The sequence below is a fragment of the Fundulus heteroclitus genome, chromosome 19 (assembly GCF_011125445.2).
Source record: "Fundulus heteroclitus isolate FHET01 chromosome 19, MU-UCD_Fhet_4.1, whole genome shotgun sequence".
Taxonomy (NCBI): domain Eukaryota; kingdom Metazoa; phylum Chordata; class Actinopteri; order Cyprinodontiformes; family Fundulidae; genus Fundulus; species Fundulus heteroclitus.
This window is the reverse complement of record NC_046379.1, coordinates 18,547,820-18,575,205: the sequence shown is the minus strand read 5'-3', so window position 1 is coordinate 18,575,205 and position 27,386 is coordinate 18,547,820. Positions and strand designations below refer to the sequence as shown.

Below are 27,386 nucleotides of genomic sequence, written 5' to 3'. Positions count from 1 at the left end.
AAAGTCTTTAAAAAAGTCTTTATAAAAATATAATGATACTTCTCATACGCTTGCTGAACCTTCCCCTTCATGTTTCGGTTTCATGACGTAGTTACACTGTAATGAAATTCATGCTTCTGTGGCTGCCAGATAGTTTTGCCACTGCAGTTGAACATCATCAGCTATGGCCCATTTGCTCCTTGGCATCTAGAGAAATAATGCAGGCGAGTCAGAGTTGATGACTTTCCTCACATGCTTGTGTGAATTATAGTTCACGCGGCTGATATTTAGCACATCAGGACAGCAATACAATGTTGTGCAATGTCATAAATTAGCTTAGCTCAATCAGGATCCCCATGACAACCATGTCAGAGAAACAAATGTTTTTAAAAGTCTTCGCGTCACGACTTACCTTTTCTGAACAGGGAAAAAGCTTCACTACTTCTTGTAGAATGAGGTTCAGTATTTTTGCACAAATAAAGTTTCTTGGTGTCTTGTTCCCGAGCGATGTCAGGATGGGACAAAAAGAAGGATTAGGCCCTTGTGTAAAGCTGACAAAGCTTTCCATGCACCGGCTCCTTCAGGTTAGAACCCACACCTGTGGTTGTTGGCAGCAAAGGGACAACATCCCAGACACAGGCATCAGAATTGAGCTTCCTTTCCTTATTTATAAAGCACTTTGAAAACAGCACAACTGACCAAAGTGCTTGAATGACGCAATAAAAAAGCTCTGTAAATGCAGAAAACGGATGAGTCATGGGATGCCTTCAGTCCACAAAGGGTAAAGGTGAGAGCATCAGTTAATATAAAACTTATTTTAGCTAATGAAATAAAAAGGTAAGTTTAAAAATCTCACATGTTGTAACTATGGTTAAAATAATATATATATATATTTTTTTTCAAAAAAATATTACACCTTATATTCATCTAATTTGGGAATGATCATCATTTTAACTAGTTGATGCTAATGAACAGAACAGATTGTGACCCCTGATCAAACCAAAATGGCTTTGAGAGACTTCCTGCAAGTAGATCATGTTTATTAAGTCATAAAGCCATATTTCCGTGCAGCAGACAATGAGTAGATTTGAGAAATTGAATTTAAATCAGCTGTAGTCAAAGTAGGCACAGGAACGCAGGGACGACAGCTCCATTTCTAAACAGCCCTATAACTACAGCGATCAGCACCTGTTTAAGTCACTATACAGTTTTCATTGCATTTCAGTGAGTTCTTACAAATGGTAGTGACAATGACATAAAAAACTAAATGAATGTATTAAAACTGGCTTATCTATGTCAAAAATATTGTTGTTTGGTGAGGAGGGGAAACAAAAACCTTTAAATATAGAATGTCAACCTCTAGATTTGAACACAATATGGTACATTAAGCAAGGTTACACACTAACATGTGTAACCTCGCTCTAAAACTAAACTAAAACATAGTATGAACATCTTTTTGCATTGTGGGATTGCAAAAACATCTAACATCTGGCCTTGTTAGGGCACTCTTATCTAATATATAGCCAGAAATATTGGTTAATGGTGACTGCTTAAGCATTTAGTCCTTTATGATATACACCAAATGGTCATGTCATAGATAATATGAGCTGAAAACATGGAAGGTTGTTAAACAACATTCTCCATCACCATTATAAGAGGAGGTTGCTACATCCTGCTAAAGCTGTTCAGGATTTACATTGTTGGACAAAAGTTTTCCCAACACTTTATTGTTGTGTTCATTTAATCTGTAGCCTTTCTGTGTCTATCATAAATATCAAGGTTGTTTTTTTTTTTTTTTAACAGCAACTCAAACCAGCAAGCAGGTGGGACTGGAAGGTAATAAAATAAGAGTTGCATTGCAGTTTCTGTAAAGCACTCAATATGATTCAGCTCCTTCCAGGCATGTTTATGTAAGCTGGAAAGAGTAATGGCCAAATTTATGGTTCACTATGGAAGTATCAATACACGTTGAGATGCACCATAAATCCAAAGAAGGGGTCAACGAAGTGAAAATAACAAAAACATCTTCAATGCAACTACTTATGTACAGTGAAGGAGCAAAAGCTCAGCAGAATATTTCAAAATTAAGAAGTAAGCTATGTGCACTTTTTTACAAAAAAAGATCAGATTTTATTTTTGCCTTCTGTTGATGATTTCTTTATTCGTTTTTTTACAGATTTGTTTTAGCTCAATACACATTTACCCTGAACTAATTACTGCAAGACACGTAAAAGTCTAAACAATTTAAGTAAAGACCTAAAAAGAAAGCCCACATCATTGTCAGTCTTCATGAAAGTCAAAGCTGGAGACAAATTAGAAACGGCAGGTATGACTCACAGGTTGAAAGTCACTGAAGATGCTCCAGAGCAATATGAGTAAGATCAAAAAATGAATCGCCGCAGTCCAGGGGGTGTTTATGAGCTCTGCATCATTTACCCACCAAGAACCTTTCCACCCCGCCTCCAGCAGTCAGCAAAAAGTCCATTTCCCAAAGTTGGAACCTGCCTGTCATGATAGATGGTGACAATGTCCCCCAACTCAAATCTTGGTGCTCCTACTGCTGACCTCTGACCTTAGAAATGCAAAAGGCCACAAGGTTCTGCTGGGAGAGGGATGATGCTGCATACTTGAGTCTCGCTGGAAACTTGGCTGGCTTCGCAGTCACTGACAAGCATAAAGTTTTGGTAGATAAGGACAAATTATGCTCAAGGATGTTTTGACACAGAGAAAACAGATTTGCAAGACTTAGAAAGCCTAAAGGTGGTTCTTAATCTGAAGGGTAGATGTAATTAATCTGATAATTTCTCCAACATAACAACTGCACCAGTCTGTGGCCCAAATCAACTCTGGCACATACCTCATGCTGTATGATTAAGCCCTTATGTGCATTGTGGTCACTACAGTGGACATATGGTTCAAGGTTCAACGTTCAAGGTTACTTTATTTATACCCGTAGGTAGATCTGTTTTTTTCCAGGGGTTTCAGACCCATACATACCCACGTACATTATGCAAAAACATACCCAAAACCCTTTGCATCAAGGCTTACTCAAAGTGCTTGAGGCTCCACGAGTCAAAATATAGCAGGACAATAAATATTGAATTATATTCTATTCTAGGACACAGAAGAAGGCCCGGCTTAAAATAATAATAATAATAATAATAATAATAATAATAATAATAATAATAATAATAATAATAATAATGAATAAAAGGACTAATAAAAACACACATCACATTAACATACTGCAATGTGATTAACATTTATTTTAAAGAAATATGATAGATAAGAGAGTGCCGGCATCATTTAAGCACAGTGAAGGAGACGCAAGTCATCTTTTAAAACAGAAGAAATGTCTTCAAACCTACATGGACGACAGTCACACAGAAATGAAGATAATGTTGTAAATATTCTATAGTATGTACTATAGTACGTACTATACACTATGTACTATCTACTTCTATACCAGTACTTCTATAGTATGATGCCCTAACAGGTAAACCAAAAATGCTGTTAATGACATCAATCAACAACTAAGGACTAGTCATAAATATATGTGTAATATAACAGATTTTATGATGAAACTAAATCAATAATCTGGTAATCTGTCACTTGCAACTTTTTAACCAAACAGTAATTCTTTGTAAATTAGTTCAGTTGTATTAGATGGTGTCATTTTATTTCGTAAAGCCATACTTTAGTACAACCTTTTACATTACAATATACAAAGTATAGGGATATTTTACGGGGAGTGAGGATGTTCCGGTAGCTAAAGACCCTTAAGAACTCAAAGATTTGTCACCTGACAGAGCTCCAAAACAAAGAAAGCTAAATATAAAATAACTGGTAAGTCATTTAAAAAGAAAAAGCCTATTTCAGTAAAGGAGCCTTTTTTGTTCCTTAGTTGCTAAGTTACTATTACTTTTGTGCATTTCTGAAAATATTGATGATGCAAAGTTATGATTTAGGGAATGACAAATATTTCAGTTGTTTTTATAGAACATTTTTTAATTAAAGGTGCTGTTCATAAAGGAAAGGAAGCAGGGTCGGAAGAATCAGCAGCAAATCAGTGACACAGACACAGGAGAGCAGAGGCTGAAGACTCATGGACAGCATTAAAAATGGTAAAATATGTGGTCAATTTGTTAATCATTATTTTCTAGCCTTTACTCATTATATAGTATTCAAAAAATAGTAGGTTATCTGGACCAGATTGTCCAGAGGACCTACTAATTTATTTTCTGCCTGTATATTGAGGTGCATCAGGATATTATGTAGCAGTATTGATTTACTCGTCATATACATATTTCTAGGTGACATGTGAAATACTTCATAAAGTACATTCAGTATAATAAATATACAGTTCTTAATTAAGATATGTTTTCATCTTGTTGCCTCATATGTCTTAATTATAGGTAAGCACCAAGAATTAACCTTGACTATATCATTAAATGAAAAACAGCTAAAAGGTTTTTACTCTAACTTGGGAAAATAATAACCTCAACCTCATTATAGCTAGTGTTGACCCCTATGGCTGAAACAACTTCAGTGAGACGCTTCCTGTAGCCATCTACTGATCTCAAACGTCAGTCTGAGGAAAGTTTGTCCCACTCCTCACTTTCAGCTGTACAGTTTCTAATCACTCCACGGCATCTCAAAAGGGTGAAGATCTGAGCTGTGACTCGGCACAGGACTTTCCTTTTCTTTCAATTCAGCCAGTCCTTTTTGGACTCCCTGATATGTTTTGGGTCATTGTTCCATTGCAGGGTCCAGTTCTACTTCAGCCTCAATCTCTGATATACTGTGGTTTCTATGGCGGGTTCTTTGATGAAACTTAGCCGGCCAAATCCCACTGTACCAAAGTGTCCAGAAAAATGACCCGTATGAGTTATATATTTTTTTTTTGAATATTGTATTTTATTTATGCCAACCATGTCTTCTGTTCTGGTGTCCAAATAACAACATTAATCCAGAAGTCCTTCTCTTGCTGTTTACTTGTCTGATCTACACTTTTCCGCACAATGGAATTGCTCATTTCAGACTGTCTCGAGACCTCTTTAAATCCCTTACCAGCCCCATAAGATGCTGCAATCTTCTTTATGAAGCCCTCAGACAGCTTTTGAAATCTCACCATGGTGCTCACTCTCACATCGACAGTCAGGACCACACCAAGCTGAACGTCTGAGCTGTAAAAATGGAAACCTCCCTCAGAATGACCTGCTGTAACCATGTTCTAATCATATGCATCTGATGTGACATGCTGGTGTGTGATTTTAGTCATTTAAGTGAGAAAAGCATGGGTAATTTCTAACTTAGAAAAGTTTAAAATGTGTTTTCTTGGGTTCTAATTATTGGGTTATAGTGCTTCAATTTCTCTGGATGGACCAAATTAACAATGCATATCTGTTTGTCCAACTTGCTCATAAAAACACAAGCCTTCGTGAGGTATCTTATTTTTTTTAGTGGACTGTATGTTTAAAACAAGAAAGTTATTTATTTACCATTTCTAAAGGTGGTTGAGCCAACATATTTGAATGTAATGCAATCATCTGTTAAAACTTGACCTAATTTTCAAGTGATTTTCAGACATTAGCGCTTTGTTGCACACTATGTTGCAAGGTTTAAAATTGTATTTAGAAAGGAAATCTTGTCAATTTTTGGCTTTGCAACAGCATCTTTGTTCCTCTGACATTTTGCTACTTAGAAACTCAGCGGTATACCCCCTTATTGAAGGGACACGTGGAAATAATGTCTCCCTTTATATGGCAAGTTACTCCTTTCACGTGGCTCACTGGCTGGCAGAGTCTCAGCTCCTTGTCGACCTTGAAGGATCGATGCAGAGACGGTACAGCGAAGCTGAGAGTGTCCGTGTGGAAACTCATACATAAGAATGAAGAATGGCCCCGGGGGCTGGGTGTGGGGAGGATGTTGGGGCAATCATGAAACACCACAGTACCAGAGGGCCAGTAGTTACGTTTCCCAGCACCTCTTCTCTCATCCAGAGATTAATTATGCCTGTTTCCACATTACCATCTCACCCTCCCTCTGGGAATCCTTGACCCCTTCAATCCTGTACACTCTCCTCCTCCTTTGTCCCACCATGCCATCCATCCATCCACTGCAGGCCAGGTCAAGGAAACAGAGGGCTCAATCTAACCATTTACAGATCTTTATAAAAAAAAAAAGGTAGCAGGCTACAGATTATAGTATTTATAGAACTCACATGATGCCTTAGGGCCAAGAATTCCTACCCTTGTCATCAACACAAACTCAGCCCTCATCTGTAATCAGATGCAGGGCACGAGCGGGCGCTTGACTGATTTTTTTGGATTGGCTTTCCCTGCATAATGACAGAGCTGCACTCATAACTCACCTCAATGTCTTCAGAGTTTAGGCTGCCACTACACACATCCATGGAGCGTTTGAAAAACTCCCCTCTGGCAAAACTAGTCACAAAACAATCTCTCGATCTATATAGGGGCTTAAAGACTTGCCTCACTGTAAATTGTAATATCAGCCACAAATTATGTTGGAATTTATTTATTTATTGTTCTTCTGTATATTTATTTTCATACACTCATAGAGCGCATTCACTGCTATAGCATGTTTTACAACAAAACCTGGTAATGATTTGCACTTCATCCAATAATTGGTGTTAGCTGTCCATGCCGGTGTAATTGCAAAAAAAAAAAAAATAAATTATGATTTCTAAAGACAAAAATTGACTAGATGTTACTTAATTGGCAACAAGCAGATTATTTTTTTTCATTGTCCTAATCTCACTTCATTCCTGTGCAGCTACAGAGAGGATGCAACATCTGGATAAACCAGAACACAGCCATTAGAATGCCATGAAAGCAAGAACAGCTGACATTTCCGCTAACCTTGTAAAAAAAAAAAGTATAATGCATTGAAAGTGCTGACAAGGTAGTGATCATTTTGGTTACAGCAGAGTAATATGAGAATTGTGTGTTCTGTTCGAGACAAACTCCTTGAATGAAGAAGCATTTAGTTTGACCTTTCAAATGACCTGGTGAAAGGTCGCTGTTGTTCTAAATTAAATCCCCTCTAGGCTTCTCTGTCTCTGAGGAGGATGGAAACATAGTTTAGAGGTCTTACCTTAAAACATACTTCCTGGATAATATTCCCAATAGATATGTATCATAGCTATTGAATATTACAATGTATCCATTCTGTGTTTGAGTTTATTTATTTAAAAAAGGGTCAATGCATATTAATAGAAATGCATATGTAAATATGCCAGATTATAGCCTATGACCAATTTCCATCTGTAGTCCCTTCAGCAGGAACCACACAGTCGCCTCTAGAACCAGGTCTAGTTGATCTGTTTGAGTTTTATATAATATAATATAATATATAATGTTTTTTTTTCTTTTTTTCTTGTTATTTAGATTGAAGATTTTGAAAATTAAGATAGCATCTGTATGTTTAACAGTGTTTTCCTAGTTTAAACGCTCATGTTTTTTTTAATATCTGACAGTGATGGTACGTATTTGTTTTTTTATCCAATACTTTCAAAGCTTGTTTATAAACTATTTCAATTGGCTATAGTGTTGTCGTACAGGCTAAGGCTCAACTTTTTACTCAGTAGGACATGTGTGACATGATCATGGTATCAAAATACTATTTTGCTGACTCAGGAGATAGACCGTTTCTAGCTCAAGAAAATTACCTAGATTTTTAGACCAGAGCTTAAAAATTAAAACGCTAATGGTATTTCCCCAATTTGTAATGAGTGGAACTGGGAAACCCGATATTCAGCCGAACACCGAGTTACATTTTAAAAAAGGTTTATTGATGGAAAGTTGAATACTTGTTGATGAGGCAGGCAGGCAGGAATGGGCAGAGGACCAGAAGATGCAGGTAGTGAAGTGAGCTGAGCGAGGACAGGAGTTGCAGGCAGTGACAGATCAGAACCGATGACATGAGCTGACCAGAACCAATGATGCTGGCCGAAGAACCACCAGAATAGGCAGAGCAAGCAGCTGGACCTCAGAGAACAGGGCAAACTTCAGCAGCACGTAGATACTGGAGACTTGCATCAGTGAAGGCCAGAAAGTCCAAACAAAAACCTTAATCATGGCACAATTACAAATTACAGCATTTTCTTTCCTATTTTGTCACTCTGCATCTTTCAGATTACTTAACAAATATATAACAATATTTGACAAAAATATTTCTGGACTGTTTAAGATCATGCCACAGCATCTCAATTAGAATTATGTCAACTTAATTTTCTTGTTTTGTACTATGCAGAGAGGAAGTTGTTGGAGCCTGGGTTTAAGGTCCCAAACCAATGGCTGGACAATCCCCTTCAGGATCTCACGGTAGAGAGCAGAATCCATGGTTTCATCAGTTACTAGCCAAGTTCACAAGGTCCAAAAGCAGCTAAGCTGTCCCATACCATCACGCTACCACCACCATATTTAACTGCTGATATAATGTATGAGGTGATATAATAGGATACACACCGTCCAAAACGCTCCAATTTTGTCTCATCAATGATCTTAATATTTCCCCAAAAGTGTTGTGGGTCATCAAGTTTTTTTTTATTTATTTATTTTTTTTGGCAAATAGAGGGGACGTTGTAGTTTTGCCGCTGGAACTTTGGCGTACAGTCAAGCCCCAAATTACTTAAGTCCCTGGCAGACTTAAATTATTTTCATTCAAGTTTAAATGAAACTGTAAAATATATCTCTCAACAGAAAATAAAACAATGTAAAAAAGTTTAATTGTTAATTTTTGCATTGTAATAAAAATAGCATGTTTAAAATGATAAATTTGTTCATAATCACCAGAACAACCTTTATTGGTATTGCAGCAATCAAACCCATCAAATAACTGCTGACCAGTTTTTGCACTACTCCACTGGTATTTTGATGTATTACGCCTTTGGGGTTGGAAGGTTTCTTACCATCACCCTAATATTTAGCCCGCTCAACAGGTTGTTTATCAGATTCAAATTGGTACTCTGGCTTGGTGGCTTGAAAATATTGATATTCTTACCAGTCAGATAATGAAAATATCACTTAAAACCTAAATCTATCAGAGATCTGGATGATTTAGGTTTTAGCTGTACGTGTTATTTAAAAATTCATTACACTTTTCAACATTGATGAACTAACATTTCATCACAAAAGATTGACAAGTTTAAACCATACTGCCAGGAAGCTTAAGGGAATACTTTGTACAAAAATGATATGTATATTTGCGTTATTATGTTGTGGGATATTCTCAAATCCAGATTATTTATGCTTTGCTGCATGTTTTAAAATTACAAGGGAAGCATAAAGGTGTCTGCTGTTTTCAGAAAGCATAACCATGTAGCTGCTAATTGCTAAACTAGTTATGCATGCATGTCTTTTAATTCCAACAATTAACAGGAATCTACTCCATGCGATCGGCTTAAATAAACCAGAACAGCTTGTTCTCTGAGCCAAAAGCTGGTAGAAAGTCTAAAACAGCGATAGAGATGTCAAAATCCTCTCAAAGCCACAAAGTTTTGAATGAAAACTTAAAAAAAAAAAAAAAGCAAGTCCTTGATAGTTTTTGGTGATATGGGGCTGAATCTGATTTGTTCCTGAACTTTTACATCCACTGTAACCACCAAATTTGGCTCGTTCAGTAGTTATCTTTTTTTCCATCCTAGCTCATAAAGATAGTGCTTATTAACTGCTGCTGCAACTGTATTTTATGCTGATGCTTGTACATTTACCAGCTTTATCTTCCCACTCTTCCATGACTCAGGGCTTATTTTATTCCCTTTTTTTACTCTGCTCATACCCTGAAGTCCCTGTGTATCTTTTGTCTTTATATCTCAGTTTCTATCTTGGCTTCTCTGTCCGTCTCATATGTTCTCTGCTTTTTCCACTCCCTGTAAGCCTCAAACGCTGCCATCGGGAAGATGGCTGATGCGACAGCATAGTTTTCAGCGAGAGCCTGACAGACATCCTCTATTCTCGCCTCCATATGTATATTGAGGCTGACTGAGCTGATGCTATTGTTGAAAACTTGTTCTGACTGCCCCGACTGTCATAATAATCTATTCCCTCACCTCTGTTTCTTTTTTTTCCCTCATCATAAAACCCATGTCTCCACACCTTCATTCAGAGACCAGAAAAAGTTTAAACCAGGACAGAAAATAAACTCTCTTTTGCGCCCTCTTCGCCAGGGAGAACAGCTTAAAGCAGAATGTCCCAGAACACTGTGGCTTCAGAGCCCCTCTGCACTGCACCAGATATATTCTCAGTACGGATTGCTTGCTTAGGGTATGCATTGATCCAGCCATAGGCATGCCGCTCCTGAAATAGCACCAAAAAGAAACAAAGCGAGTCGTTGGACGGACAAATATCTTTAGCCGACTGGAAAACAGCAGGATGCTACTGTTTGTCATTCTGAACGCAGCTCCCTTTGCTCTGCTTGCTATGAATTGGCGTCTTTGCCTGCATCCTGCTCCTGAAAAAGACGCCCTCTCTGAAAACAAACCTTGACCTTGCACATCAGGGACCGTGGCTTCTTCACTGCTAGTCGGGATCCACTCTGGGAAACGGAGCCTCTGCCATAAATCAAATGTAATGTAACTGTTGTTCTTCTCTCCTCTTTTTTGAGGTTATTAATGATGTGAGCAAGGAGAGCTGAGCTGGCCGTACCCGTATGGAGCTGCAGGGATCTACCCTTTCAATTCCCAAAGAGGCCTGTACCTTGTATTTAAAACCCAGGAAAACTGTACAGCTTTCCAACTTACAGCTGGGTTTTATTCTAACTCTTGTGATTAATCTCATAATCCCCATATTTATCCTACTGTATGAAAAAAATATTCTTGTGGGAGCATAAAAAACCTAAATGAACTGTGAGATGGAAATGCTTCAGTAGAACTAAAGAAATATTACAATAGTATGGCCATTTATCAGGCATTGAATTTTTTCACATTTTGTTGTGTTGCGACCATGACCTTCAACAACAGACCATCACAAAGTAGTCCAAAACTGTGAGCTGAAATGAAAGAATTTAATAGTTTTTACTTTACTTTGCATACAGATTAAAGTTCTGAAAATTCTTACGCGCTTGAGTCGATTCATAATTTCAACACATGGATACACTTTGGTCTAAACCCTTCCACTCCCCCTCTGGCTGTATGGATCATTATGTTTCCATCCAATTGTCATGCAAACTTTTAAAATGTCACAAAAAATAAAATAAAATGTGAATTAGGTGTTTTTCCACCTACTGATTTGGAGCGAATTAACTTAGGCTACGCAAAGCGTAATTTTGTCAGAAGCTTATGTTCCGCATGGCTGTAATAAACAGGAAGTGGAGGTTGCAAATTAACATGGACCGCACATTTGAGAAAAAAATGGAAGGTTTTCAGAAATGTGTTGCTAATCGGCAAGTTGAAGCCGTTCATGTCAACTAGTATTGGCGATGTTACTTGCTGTCCAGAGACATAGAGAAAGAAATGCAATTCTATGAGCGTTATGGGAATATCTAGGAAGACGCCGATACTGGGAACTGCTGATAAATCGTGAGATAAAACTTATTTGGTAAATGTGTTTCAATGTCCTGTTAACCACATGAACTCTTTTTTGGAAAAGCCAAAAACCCTTAAAGTAAGCATAAAAACTTTTAGAAGATTTTGTCATTTCCACCAAGCTTTACTAATGTGATACTTCAAAGTTTGCATAGAAACACGTTGATGGAAACATGGCTAGTGTCCTCCTAAAAAGCAAACCTCCACTTCAGTTGTCTTCCTCTTCCAGATTTCCCCTGGATGTTTCCCCATTGATCTTTTCATCAACTCTTACTAGCTTTCTTGTAAGAGTAATTTTACTGCGAATATGATGTGTTCAGGGTGATGCACAACATTATTTTTACAACACACAGTGTTTTGTAAATAGGCCAAAGGTCTTCCCTTTAGTCTCATCTGACCAGAAACCCTTCCATAGCTTTCTTCTTGTCACATCTCCATAAAGGCCAGAATGGTGGAGTGCTGTGCCGTATAAATCATTGTCCTGTTCACAGATTCCCCTGCATGAGCTGTGGATCTCTGAAGCTCCTGTACAGTAACCACAGGCCTCTTGACTGTTTCTGTCATTAATACTCTCCCTTCCTGGCCCGTCAGTTTGGGTGGAAAACCATGTCTTGGTGGGTTTTCAGGCCTGCTGTACACTTTCCTTTTTTTGGAGAATGGGTTGAACTCTGCTCTAAAACTTGTTTTCAACGCCTTGTATATCTTTATGTCATCGTTTGATTACTAATATCATAGACTGAGTACACTTACAGGGTCTCAAAGTAAAAGGCAATACATTCATATGCACAACACACCTTGCAGATTTATATTCTTAAAAACAGTTGAAAAATCATCTTTTTCATTTCACTTCCCAGTTTACCACTATTTTGTGATAAAACCTGAATAAAAGGAATGCAATGACTTTGCCGTTGCAACGGAACATCCGTCCATCCATCCATCTGTTGTCTATACCTGCTTGTCCATGTAGGGTCCCAGGGGGGCTGGTGCCTATTTTGGTCATTGGGCGTGAGGCAGGGCACATCCTGGACACGTCGCCAATCCATCACGGGACTGCAACAGAACAACATCTACTAAAGTTCAAGGGGTATGAATACAAGTACAAGGGATTGCAAATTCATAAACACGACATTATACATGGATGGCAACTTCTTCACCTACAGTAATCAGTTTAACAGGACCATTACTATCCTTAAACCTTCTATAGATAAGGAGAAGGTATAAGTTAAACATTTTTAAGACTGTAGGAGTGGGGGCATAGATCTAACTGTAACCCATCAGTTCATAGGCATGGCTAACATGGTACTAAGTCCTGTGATTACAACTCATTAGAGATGCTGTCTAGAAATCAATCCAAAGATACTGGTGAAGCATCTCTGCCCTTGTGAAGAATTAAGTTAGTGACAGAATATCTGTCTGTGGAAACTGCAGCTGTCATTCAAATGTTCAGCTTTGTTCTTGAGTTATTTTAAACACATTTGTATGGGACAAAAAACAAACTCAAATGAATGTCAGAAAGAGAGCTTAAGACCAAATTATTGCAGACGGGGGAAGAAAACCCAGTAAAAAGTCTATCCGGTGAAAATAGCTGAATACCTGCAGCATAATGGAAGTTGACATCTGCATGTATCAGCAGATATTTTTATTGAATGTCTCCTCTCTGAGCAGCGTCACCACGAGGCACAAGCACTCTCCAGTCCTGCCCTGCCATGGCTCTAACCTCTAAATAAAACAGCTATAAACAGGATGACCTGGGATCTGCTTTTCAGGAAAAAAGCTTAATATATAATATATAATACATACATATACACACACACACACATATATATATATATATATATATATATATATATATATATATATATATATATATATATACTTCATATCAGTTTAAACAAATGGGTATCAACAGTTCATCCCATTTTAAGGAAAAATCCCCGCACTGGCGAGCTTTGCAACATAAATGGCAGAACCAGTGGAGAACTCCAGGATCAATAAAATAATTTTGGTCACAGTTCAAACTCTCCTAAAAGTTATTTTACAATCTCAGTGATGCAATTTCTTTATGTAGGCTTTGACAGTAGATCGAAGTGATGACTACATAGCATAAATGAGTGAACTTTGTGTTACAATTGAAAGAAAAGAATAAGAAAAGTTTTGTTAAAACTTCCATTCAACACTTTTGCAATGTTTTGCAAAGTTTTATATAACAAATTGTATTTATCATTCTATTTTTGCAGTTCAACCCTTGTGAACAACTTTATTCTACTCGAAACTCATAGCTCCTTTAAAAAGATATTGTCAATTTGTGAAATTTCCACAATTTCATAGACAGTATAATGAATCATTCCCTGCTATTAATCTTAGCATTAAAGCATAGAGTGCACTTCCACAATGACTTTATTGCTACATTTTCTAAATCTCTGACTCACTTTGAGAAGTATGGTCTCTACCTACATTTCCCTTTTTGTGTGGCCTTTTTTTTTCGTCGACTAGCTTTTTTCTAGATAAATTTAGTGGGCATTGCAGGTTGTACTCAAAAAGATTTCTTTTTAAAATGTTAATTATAGAAAGTAGTGTTTAAAGCCTATAATTGCTAATAATGTGGGTTGCACCATGTATAAAAGTATGTATTTTAACCATCTTCAACGCAGTGTAAATGCCAAACATGTGTTTGGTCCTCAAAGCATAATTAATTAAAATCCAAAGACATTGTTCACAATTGGAGAGGAAAGATAGTCTGAGAGGCTTTCAGCTGAAGGAAATCTCCATCTGTAAATGTTTCCAAATTCCGAAGACGCGACCTTTAATGCTAATTGGAGAAGGGGTTGATTTATGCCCTTATAGTGCTCCAATTCTAGCTGGTAATTACACAATGAAAACATTGCCTCACCACACCCCCACCACCAACAACTCACACTGAATCCAAAACCCTGCTGCTCCCTCATTAAAGTTATTTGTGGAACCACATGGTAATTTGCCAATTAGGCTATAAGAATAAGTCATTACTTTAAAATGCATGAAAAATATTTATCTACCTATTCACTGTGTAAAAAGTGAAAACAATAGACTAGCCTTGTGAAGCTGCAACATATCCAAATTTGAATCACGCTTTTATATTGTGAACAATTCTGAAGAGCCATTTTAATGATTTCTTTTTTTTTGTGCTTATCTGCACTCACTGGTCTCTTTTTTACGAATACAGCTTGCTGGAATTTAAACTAAGCATCGGAATGGGGAAAATATAATTTACGGGTCTTTGAACATTTGCACATCCACGGATGTCGGCCTGAGTATTTCAATAACTGTTGATCTAAAAGGCTTTTCACACACACACACGCTCATTCCTCGGGTTGACACAGAATAGTACCAAAATGCAACCTTCCAGTGAGAGGCAGCTGTACGCACAGATTGCCTTGTCGATGTCAAAGGTGACTCGGCAGACTTGTTAGAGATGACAGAAAGGTAACAGCAGTTCAAATAACGACTCGTCACACCTACCAAGGCTTTAGACCCTCAAGCAGATGGACAGCAGAAGCCAGCGCCATCAGCTGTCAGAGCAGAAAATTGAGGCTTACAGTTCACATCAGTTCACCAACAATGAACACTAACTGATAGGAAAAAATAAATCTTGCCTGTTCAGCTGTCAGATTAAGATGGTGGGGTTAAAATTTTGGCATAAAAAGGAAAGCATGGATCATTGATTGGAGGGTAAAAGGGAAACGTCTGCAAACGCCATCCCAACTGTGAAGTATGATGATGGCGGCTGCATCATGTTATAGGAGTGTGTTGTTGCAGCAGGAGCTGGTGCACTTCTCAACATAGATGGCATCAGCAGGACTCAACCTTGTGTGGATATATTGAAGCATCATCTCAATGCTTGAGTCAGGAAGTTATCATTTGGACACAAAGTGGTTGAATAAGGTTACTTAGGGGTGTGTGAGCAGGACAAACTACAAGCCACACTCAGTTCCACCACCTCTGCCAGGAAGAATAGGTCACAATTCTTGGAAACTATCATGAGAAGTTTTTGAAAGGATACACACAATGTTTCAACCAAGACATCCAGTTTAAAAGATAATTCTACCAAATATCAAGAATTGTTATGTAAACTTTTAAATTCTAAGAATATATTGTTAAAAAAGGGCATATAAAGTCTCTTTCCCTTTAATTTAAATAATTAAATAGTATAACACTTATTATTTAGCTGATGTAAGCAGCTTTGCTATATAAATATGTAAATATAAATCATTCTGGGGTCTCTCTATTGATTTACTGTAAGAGCAAAATCATATTCTTTTATTTAAATGAATGCTCAGTAGAATGGTACGCTATTCTTTAAACAAGTTTAACGTTTATGTAAATTTTCAGTCCATTGTTTTCACTTTTTGTGAAGCTCTGCAGAAATGAGTGGAATAGCAAATAAAAGCTTTCTGGTGCGAAGCAACGACAACCTTTTCCATTAATCATACCAGTCCTTCCCCTGGTCTCACTTTGAACTTATCTGTTTCCTGTTCTTTCATTTCCGTAGCTGTCTTTCTTCCTCCTTTGCTTGATTAGACTGCAAAAGGCTGTCACTTCTTAAAGGATGAGCTCAAGTGGAAAGCCACACATTGGGATAAAATGAAAGCATGTGTAGAAGTTTCTCCAGTCTCCTAAGAGGGAAAGCAGGGGGAGTGGTAAAAAAGGAGGGGAGGCAGGAGGTATAACACAGAGACAAGAAAAGGAAAGGAGAAAATGAGAGAGCGAAGTCTATAGGAGGAGGAGCCTTTGTAGTTTATTAGATTTAAATCTCAATCTCAGTGTCTGCAATGCAGTCCTGTCATGCTTTTTTAAGCTTCTCCCCCTTTTCCAAAGCAAACCCCATTTTATGTATTATATATATATATATATTTTCAAAACACATTACTTGCACATTAAGAGGCACTTTGGTAAAGATGTATAAATCGTTCATTGCAATCACATAATCTTACATTTCAGTGAAATGTAAAAAAAAATTCCCACCTTTACATTTACTCAGTGTGAACAAATTTAACATTACAACTACTGACATTGCAAATTACTAATAGGCTCATTTAATGCTAAATTTGTATTGTTCAAGTTGATCACTAGATTTTTATTTTTAATTTTCCCATGACTTCCTGTCTAACCCAGATGTAAATATGATGACACAGAAGACCTGTTCTCCTAGCCACTCTTCAAAATGGGAAAGATGACAAAGCATGCCCAAGTAAGACAGGGTTACAAGAAAATAATACGCTGACAGTCTCCTACCATTGGTAACACTGGAAAAGGTATCTGTGAAACGATCTTCGTTGTCGTCTTTCTTAGGTGCCAAATTGCCACTGGCAAGACCAATCTCCAGCTTTACGACAAATCAAATTGTTGTTCACTCACTCAAAGTGTGGTACCAGTTTAGAAGACACTTTAAATTGTCTGAACTGTTCTCCATTGCACCACCTCCTAGACATTGTCTGTTTTCTCCACCGTTAATGTATGAGACCTTCCTTGTGTGGCTGAAACTTGGAATAACATTGGTCTAACATCTTTCCTTTGAAAATGTTTTTGGTTCATTTGAACAGTTGGCGGCTAAGTTCAAGATTCCTTCGTCCCATTTCTTCGGGTATCTACAAGTCAGAAACTTTATTGACTCTAACACTGATTGTTTTCTGTACTATCCATCTTTTTGGTAAGAAAGAGAAAAAGAAATCCAGGAAATCACATTGTAGGATTTTTAAAGAATTTATATTTTAAATCATGGTGGAAAATAAGTATTTGGTCAATAACCAAAGTTCTACTCAATACTTTGTAGCAGAACCCCATGTTGGCAATGACAGAGGTCAAAGTCTCCTGTAAGTCTTCACCAGGTTTGCACCACTGTAGCATATGTGCAGATAATGCACCTATGCTATGCTTAATCTTTTAATTTTTTGTGTATTTTATTTTAATATAATTATTATGTTATGGTCTATTCATTTTAGCTGGCTGGGTTATGGTTGCATTGCAATGTAAGGGTAGGGTTTGGGGGAAAAATTAAAAATGTTTACTAATAATGTTGTAACAGTCTTCCTGTGAACAGGCCCTTAATAATCCATCCATCCATCCATCCATCCATCCATCCATCCATCCATCCATCCATCCATCCATCCATCCATCCATCCATCCATCCATCCATCCATCCATCCATCCATCCATCCATCCATCCATCCATCCATCCATCCATCCATCCATCCATCCATGTTCTATACCATCTTTATCCATTCAGGGTTCTGAGTGGTTTAGTCTGACCAATATTCAATATCCACACCTTGAGAGAAAAAATAATGGAGGTGAAAAAAAATCTCACAATCCCTTGACTGAGAGGTACAGCAAGTAGTCGCTCCGCAAGAGTCACTTAGTTTCCATAACAACAAAGTATTTCAAAACTTTCCTTACAGGGAGTGCTAATAATCACGAAGGTGGCTGATATTATAATAAACTCTAAAGAATATTCAACAATAAAAGCAACTGAATTGTTTCTGAGAGCTTTGTTGAAATTGTCCTGAGGCTTCTAAAAAGGATGTGAGCGTCGTCTTATTAACTTTCTCTATAGTGTCGAAACAAAGGGTCAAGTGAGGGGGAATTACCTGAGAGAGATGTGCTTTATCCTTGAGAAAGGAAGCAAAGAAAGAAAAATTAATTTCCCTGACTGTATTTTTTGACAATCCTTGGAAGATGGTTAATTAGTCATGGCCACTGCGTGCCAAGGAAGAGAGAGCACAATTCCCCGTAGCAGCCATCGGTCATGTGTTGGGGGATTTGATCTTATAACCAATTGTTTAAGCTGTAATTAATTCACTACCTTATTTAAATGAGACCAAATGAAACCTCAGGTTGTTTGAACCACCTCATGTTTAAATTTTACTCATGAGCAAGTTTGAATTATTAAAAATATTTTTCAAGGTTGGGGCGGTGAAAGCTGACCTTTGCAATGTAGTGATGTAACATCTTATACTCTCTGAGATCTGTTCTTGTTTTGCCAATAACTTCTGCCATCTACAGTGAATAGATCACAATGAAACATATAAAGTTCAGCGGTTCAAGGGGTTGGACAACACATTAGCCATTGTAATCAGATGTCACTTTCAAAGTATTCTAGTGCAAAACTGTCGGTGAGTGTGACCTGCAGCATACGACGACAGTAGACCTGCACGATGTACTACATCCCAGATCACCATGACAAAGAGGGGGAGGAATCAACAAAGGAGCAGGTCTGTATATATAGTGACTTTATATTTGACCCATTCTTCTTTTTAAAATGCGTCAATTTGTGAGATATTTTATGCAGACAATCTGAATGCCAATTTCTAAGATTTGTGAAAAATTGCGTATTAAAATTAGGTTGATGCTAATCCAACCCATGAGAATATTTCAATCCATTCTACTGTTCCTTTGGCTGTAGGCTTATGGTCACCCTAGTTTCATGTCTTTCAAGCTTCTAGCAGGTATCGTCCTTGAATTGCCCAGTATTTAGCCCCATCCAACTTCCAATCAAGTTAGACCAGCTTCTCTTTCCCCGCTAAAGAAAAGCATGACCACGCCATGATGCTGACACCACCATCATTCACAGTGGGGGTATGTGTTTAAGGCTTTAGTTTTCCTCTCACTAAGCCATATTGTATGTAGGCCTAAAATTTACATTTTGTTCTCATCACAGTACCTTCTTTCATGTTTGCTGTGTACCCTGTATGGCTCAAGGCAAACTGCACATATAAATATTCTGTCTTCTTTCAATAATTCCACTATCTTGTCCTTCCTCCATTAAGGCTTGATTTCTTGTGACAGATTGTGCCATATGAGGTACTGATCTCTGCAGCTCCCCCAGAGTTACCAAGGGCCTCGTGGCTGCTTCTATGATTGTTGCTCTGCCAGCCTTGTCTGTCTGTTAAAGCTGACGCCAATTATGTTAGGTTTGCAGATGTGCCATACTGTTTCATGTTCAGATGATGGCTTGAGCCATGCTCCAAGAGACGCTCAAAGCTTGGAATATAGGTGAACCACCTCATCCTGCTTTAAACTTCTCCACAACTTCTTATTTACCTCTATGTTTTTATTGGCCTTCATGACGATGACTTTTCAATAATGTTTATAAATAAAGATTCAATTACACAAAGGAAGACACTGTTTATGAGTTTGATTACTTCATCTTCATCACCAATTGTCTTCATCATCATCATGAAGATTGAAGCAATTTGTGACCCTGGATTTTATTTAGATATGGACACATTACTTTTCAGATTTTAATTTCAATAACATTTTTTAAAAACAAGATTTTAGTTTCTTTATAATTCCCGATTATTTGTTGTTGTCTAACACAGAAATCCTGATATATATTATTACTTTTGTAAAGTGCTATAGATATTTTTATACCTTTTCGTCTGAGGAGAACACACAAATTGTCAATTTAGTTTTCTCTAATCCTGGCCCTCTTTAGTCATGAAATGATTCCACTGTGATAAAAATTACCTTTGAAATTCTCATTTTCAAATACTTTACAATTTTCAAGTGTAATCTCAATGCAACAAATAGATGACAAAGCAGGAGCTCATATTTTAACCAAATACATCAAAACGGAGTCCAAAACTAATATAACAATTTTATTTATTTATTATTATTATTTAATTTTTGCATCAAACCCATGATCTGTGATTTTGTTCATGACATGTGACGCAGTTATCTTGGTGTGGTGCAGTGTAAGAGATTAAAACATCCCCGGGGTAGGAATCTTCAGCCGAGTTGATTTAGTACCTGTGACTCCTGCAGTGCTCTGAGAAATGTGATTTGTTGATTTAATCAATCTTCTTGTTGGACACAAATAGACACCTTTTGGACTGATTGATGTTCAGCATCTTCATACAGTCCCAGTCCCTTCTCAGTGTGTTTCAGGCTTAAAATCTGAGAATATTGTCACTTTGGTGGAATTATATAAAAAAAGCACTATCCAGTTTTTATCCTTGACTTTTCTGTAGCATTAAAAGTCTGTTGCTATACTTTTTTTCATATGTAGAGTTAAGCCAAAAAAAATGTCCTAACCCTGGCAGGTTTATATGTTTTACTTTTAATAGACAAAGACATGAGTTTCTGACAGGAAACAGGCAGCCCCTTCTCAAATGATGTAACAATATAAAAGGGTTATTATTATTTTATTGAAAACGATATGTTAGATTATTTATAACTTTTTCAATAATCAGTAGAAAAACCTTTATTGAAATAAGAGCGATCAAAGCCTTTTCATAATTGCTGAGCAGCTTTTCATGTTTCCGTTAGCAGTTCTTTGGTGATGCTCTTCAAGTCATTGAGATTGGACCGCCTCCTATCCATTCCCCATGTTTTTTAGTTTCACTGATTTGGTATCAGATTCAATTCCGCACTCTGGCTAAACCACTTTATTATATTGATATTACTTCCAGTCAGAGGAATCATGTTGGTAAAATGAAAAGATTACCTTAGCCAAAATCTGTCAGGAAAATGAAACATTTGGGCTTAAGATTTGGGCAGCAGATCTTTCTATAGGTGACATAAAATGTATCTACTGTAATTCATTTAAATTTAATTGCCGGACTTTTGAATACACTTACTGAACACATAGATACATACAGCTGTTTAACTGGTTGGTAACACAAATAATGGATCGACCAATGATATGGCAACTCAGGACCTGGAGGTGGTAAAAATGCTGAAGCTATAACTTAGCATCAGAACTGAAAAGAGAGAAAATATACAGTGAGCGGCAGTGGACAAAAAAGATTTATTGCTCTCAGAGGTCAGAGGAGAATGGCTAACTTGTTCAAGATGGTAAGAAAGGTAACAGCTGCTAATATCACCACCGTTCTAACGTAGATATGAAGAATACCCAACTTGCCAAACCTTGAAGACAATGGGTACAGCAGCATAAGGCCAAATTAAAAAAATGTCAGCGGAGAAAAATGTCAGCTAAGAGCAGTAAACTGAGACACCAGTTCGTTCAGGCTCACACACCATTTGCCAAAATGTCGGCTGGTTCGATGAGTCTCAATTTCAGCTGAAGCATCCAGATGGCTGGTCTGGATTTAGCATAAACAACATGATCCATTTCGATATTTTCTTGGCACACTTTTTGGCCCTTAATACCAACTGAGCATTTATTTAAACTCCACAGCTGACCTCAGTATCGATACAAACCATCTGATGTTCACTTCTAGAAAGATAATGTATAATATCATAATGTCAGTTCAGGTGGCTTCCATCAACATGAGATTGAATTTGGCCTCCAAAGTCAACATATTTCAATCCACCAGAGAACCTTTGCAGTGTGGTGGAACAGCGGATTCACATCATGAATGTAAATCTGACAAATCTGCAGCAAGTGTGTGTTGCTGTCATGTCAATGTGGACCAACATTTCTGAGGAATAGTTCTGACAACTTGTTGAATCTTTGCCGCTGAGAATTAAAGCAGTACTGAAGGCAGACGGGGTCCAACAAAGTACTAACAAGGTCTACATAATAAAGTGGCTGATTTTCTAGGCTGGCACTGGTGATCTTTTCAGTTTTAATAAAGTTATTATTGTCACTGGATAGATTAAATCATATTTATTTTAAAGTTCAGTAGTTCTAGATTACTTTGTTGTCACATTTACTATTCGTCCTATTATTTTCTTAGATTTCAAGGCATCTTGACTTAGCAGTTAATTATGCTGGAGCAAATAGGATCAAAGTGAGAATTGATAAACAGTGATTAGGATTTAAAGTCTTTCCACACCCAGCTTTTCAGTAAATGGCAACAGGCCTGTTTCAGGATTGATGGAACACCAGTGTCCTGTCACACCATGCCCTGCCCAAGTCTCCCAGTCCAATGAATTAAGATCGGGGCTGCCCTTTTAGTTTCTATTTGCTTATTGATCCTGGATTTTCATCAGTCTTGAGTACTGAAGTATAGCTGAGAGGAGGGTCATGATTCTTATGCCAAATAGCACTGCTGGTTATAAGTTATAGTCACAAACAGGGGCTCCTTTCCCAGTAGGACCCCAGCCTTGTCCAATCACACTGGGTCCGGTGTCAGACTGGGTCTAATGTTGTAAATCCAGACCCCCAAGCCCGCGATGGATAAGTGGAGAGTGAAGTGATGGCTTCACTACCACCAGATTGACCTACAGGTTAATCACAAAATGCTGCTTAGGCAGTCTGGTATCAACAACAACTCGCCTTAAAACACCTACTCACCTCTGATACACACTGCCTTTGCCTTGCGCACATGCACACATACATGAAGTCGTCCACATAAAAGATCCCTTTTTCTTCATTGCCATTGCATTTATGTGCATGAATTTGTCACACCACAAAGAGCACACACAAGATTAGCTCTTACTGGCTGTCTTGATTTACCCTGGAGAAAGAAAGAGTCTCTATTACACTGACCTTTCAATATGCTGAATTAGCATGTCAGGGAGAGTGTACTCTCTCTGGGGAAATATCTATACCTCCAGGTATTACTATGGATCCTTTAGTGGAGTGAGTGCAAGTCCAACCTAAAGTATTGATTGTAAATTTATAATAAAGAGCATTTCTGTACCATTTTAAAGCCTTAATTGACTGATGAAGTATTTATCCTACATTAATGCACAAGTTGTTAAGGTGTTGATGGAAAAAAAAGCAGTATTTCAAATCACGTCTTAAAGTAAAACCCTAAAAATGACCTGGTTACCTATTAAAAAGTGTTCATGGCTGCCAGTTACATAGATATAATGAAAATAAAACAGCAATAACTAATTCTTTTCTCATTTCATATTGTTAAAACTTGTAAAAACATATGACAAAAAAACTGAATTTCTCTGGCCAAGAGAATTTTGATGATTTAATGCTATCTTCAGATGAAGGAGATGAAACAGGACTTGGGAGAAGAGCAGCACCTATCACATATCTTTTTTTTTTTTGGCACTAGTGGCCTTTATTTGACGGTTAACTGACAGGAAATGGGGTTGAGAGAGAATTGGAAGAAAGGTGGCAAATGTCTACAGCCAGGACTGGAAGACTGAGTCCTCCGTACATGGGCTTAAAACTATCTATGTTGCAATTTATGCAATTTGGAGAATCCCCCGCACCCCCGGATATATACCATCAAATTAATAGTTGTAATTACAGCAATTAATGCAAAATTGGAAAGTAGTAGGAGAATGTTGCAGAGTGAGGAAAACGGGCTATAATGTCCTCCATCAGCCTGGGCCTATAGCAGCATAACCACAGGGATAGGTCAGGACAAGCTAAGCTACTCGAACTATAAGCTTTTTCAAAAAGGGAAGTTTTAAGCCTAGTCTTAGAATTAGACAAAACTGAACAAAACACAGACACATTGAGCCAGGAGTTCTTTCTACCACTGAGTAGTTGGTTCCACAGGAGAGAGCCTGATAGCTAAAGGATCTGCCTCCCATTATACTTTTAGAGACTCTAGGAACCACCAGCAGACCTGCAGTCTGAGAGCGAAGTGCTCTGATAGGAACATACGGGGTAATCAGAGCTCCGATATATGATGGAGCTTGATTATTAAGGGCTTTATACACGAGAAGGATAATTTTAAATTCTATTCTTGATTTAACAGGAAGCCAATGAAGGGAAGCTAAAATAGGAGAAATATGATCCCTCTTGTTGATTTTCATCAGAACTCTTGCTGCAGAATTTTGGATCAGCTGAAGACTTTGAGCTGCATTTTCTCAACTTCCTGATAGTAAAGAACTACAATAGTCCAGCCTTGGAGTAACAAATGCATGGACTAGTTTTTCAGCGTCATTCCTGGACAAAATATTTCTAATTTTGGCGATATTCCAGAGGTGAAAGAACACTCTAACTATAAGCTTTATTAACCCTTTATGGGGCAAGTGACTGTTTTTGGTAATTTCCACACATGTTGGTTATCGTGCCCATCCCCCGTCTCAGTGAGTTCAAGAATCATGGAATCTTTATCCAGCCAATCAGCAAAGATCACCCTACATTATAAGTTATTTTGTTGTGCAGTTGGACTAATAAGTAGAGACTGCGGTCACGTCAAATTTCTCTTTGTCTCCAAAGTCAGAAAAATTCACTTTTGCAGCTCGGTTCACTGGACATTTTCAAAGGAAACATCAAAAATAACCATGGTAAGTTGATGAAACTCATACATTTTATTGTTGAATAGTTGTGTTTAGTGTTGACATACAAGTTGTTTGCTGAGGACTTATTGAAATGATTGAAAATACAGCATGAAAAATGCAGGCACCATATTTGATCATATGCCCTTTTCACTAAAAACTAGATTTTACTTGGTATGTCCGTTTTTGGACATATGCCCAATGCATCTAACAAACCATACTCAGTGCATTTTCTTTACAAATTAAGCAATACAACTTAGCATATTATGTTTAGGGTTGCAAAAGTTTTTTATAACACTATGCAGTGATTCTGGGAAAATTCAACACTGTTTTTAGTTTATGAATAGTAATTATGAATGATTTTTGTCAGTTTATGATGTTATGACAGTTGTTTTATTGCATATGTTTAATTTTTAGCTTCCATCAACCTTTTATGGCAAGAGGAGGGAGACTGCGGTTGTGCCAGTCCACCCTGACATTAGTGATGATGATGATGACGAGGATGAAGATGATGATGTGTCAGACCCTGACTTCGTCCCACCCACCCTCAACCAGGACATTCCAGGCCCAAGCAACATGGGCCCCACCACCAAAAGGAAACGCTTGCAGCCTGCAGTGGAGGTGATCCAGGAAAGTGGCAGCGACAGTTACAGTGAGGACAATGATGATGATGAAAATGAGCAGCCAGCACCACAAGCCAAGAGGCCCAGCAAACCCAGTAAGTCAGCAGCCAGGCCAACAACCTGGCACAAAGTTGACCTGAACAACACAGCCCTGCCTGAATACCAGCACTCCACCCCTGACTACATTGATGTCCCTTTTCAGTACTTTACAAGGTACTTTGATGACCAAATCATCAGGCATATCACGTACCAAACCAACTTATATGCTGCTCAGAAGGACATCAACACCACTTTCAAGACCAATGAGAATGAAATACTTACTTTTGTCGCCATCCTCATCTATATGGGTATTGTGGAGCTCCCGTCTGTTGATGACTACTGGGCCATAGAGACCAGGGTCCCTCAAGTTACCCAACTAATGTCCTCAAAGAGGTTCAGGCTGCTGAAAAGGGTTATCCACTTCAATGACAACTCCATGATCTGTGGTACCAGTGACCGCTTCTTCAAAATCCGACCACTGTTCAGATTTATAAATACTGCCTTTAGACGTAAGTCACAGACCCCAAAAGAGTCTCTAGATGAAGTGATGGTTGCCTACAAAGGGAAGAAAGCTGGCAACCTGAGGCAATATATTAAAAGCAAGCCAGACAAGTGGGGTTTCAAGTTGTTTGCCAGGGCATCTGAGGATGGCTTCATACATGACATTGTGCTATACCAGGGCAAGACTACCCTGGAGGCCCATGATGTTCCCCTAAAACCTGAACAAGAAGGCTTAGGTGCAACCAGCCAGATTGTATCTGTCCTTGCCAGTACCACGACCTTTCCCACCACCACAGCCATCTATGCTGATAACTTTTTCACCAGCCTGGAGCTAGTCCGAGACCACAACTGTAGGTACAAAGGGACCCCCACGGACATCAGAATTGGAAAACCTCCACTAAGGACAATCAAGGATATGGAGAAAAAGGCTGTCACTCGTGGTACCTGTGACTACGTCACCAGTGATGATGGGATACTGGCTGTCAGGTGGAAGGGAGCTACAGAGACAAACACAGACACTTGTATTCCTCAGAGGGTTTGTTGAGCAATTCTGTTATCAGCACGTTTTTCTGTTAGCACTTTTATATTCTGAAAGTGATGTTAAAATGTTCAAATACATTATATGTGTTTTTCCTGTATTTTATCAATGTATACGTATTGTAATTTGATTTCCCATTTAGAGGCAATAAACCAAATTTGATCACTTCATTGGCCTTGATTTTTTTACCACTTAAGGGCAAGTTACCAAATATGGTAACTTCATTGACCTCGATTTTCGACATGAAAATAATTATTTTTTTAAAATGTAACAAATGTAATGAAGTCTTATTATGTTGTCCAATAACACTCTAAGTTTGAATTTTTGAATTTTAAAGTATTTCATTGAGTGCCCTATAAAGGGTTAAAATGGAAAGTTTTGAGCCTAATCTTAAAAATAGACAGGGTGTCTGCCTTACAGACTAAAACTGAGAGTTGGTTCCACAGGAGAGGAGCCTGATAATGAAAAGATCTGCCTCCCATTCTACTTTCAGAAACTGTAGGAACCTCCAGTTGACTTGAAGTCTGAGAGTGAAGTGCTTTGTTAGGAACATATGAAGCAATCAAATTTTTAATGTCTCATGGAGCTTGATTATCAAGGGCTTTATTTGTAAGAAGTACAACCTAAATTTGTATTCTGTATTTAGCAGGGATGAGAGAGAGAGAGAGAGAGAGAGAGAGAGAGAGAGAGAGAGAGAGAGAAACCACATATGAATGGAGTACGCAACAATTTGACAAAAATTGTAATTATGCAGTGATTTGTAATAGTAAAACAAACGTGTTGTCACCAAACACAAACGTATCGTGTTGCAGTTACCAAACAATTGTTGATGCATTTCAGTAACTTCAAGTAAAATTAAATAAGTGTAAGCACAGCTATCAGGATTTTTATAATTACCAGACAAACCTTTCTTCTGTTTTGTGTCTTTTAAAATGTTTTCCTAAAAACAGGCTTCTGTTTACGCGTTGTTCATGTAAATAATTGGACCCTGACATGCCGTATCACCATCAAAAAGTGTTTTAAG

The 27,386-nt window shown here is 37.9% G+C and overlaps 1 protein-coding gene across 1 annotated transcript; it reads left to right on the top strand.

Moving 5' to 3' along the window:
• Positions 1–24,395: 24,395 nt before the first annotated feature.
• Positions 24,396–26,614, top strand: LOC118556610 (piggyBac transposable element-derived protein 3-like). Its single transcript, XM_036151124.1, has 2 exons — positions 24,396–24,670; positions 25,079–26,614. Exons 1-2 carry the CDS (start codon positions 24,404–24,406, stop codon positions 26,366–26,368), a joined length of 1,557 nt encoding a protein of 518 aa, XP_036007017.1. The 5' UTR covers positions 24,396–24,403; the 3' UTR covers positions 26,369–26,614.
• Positions 26,615–27,386: the final 772 nt, after the last annotated feature.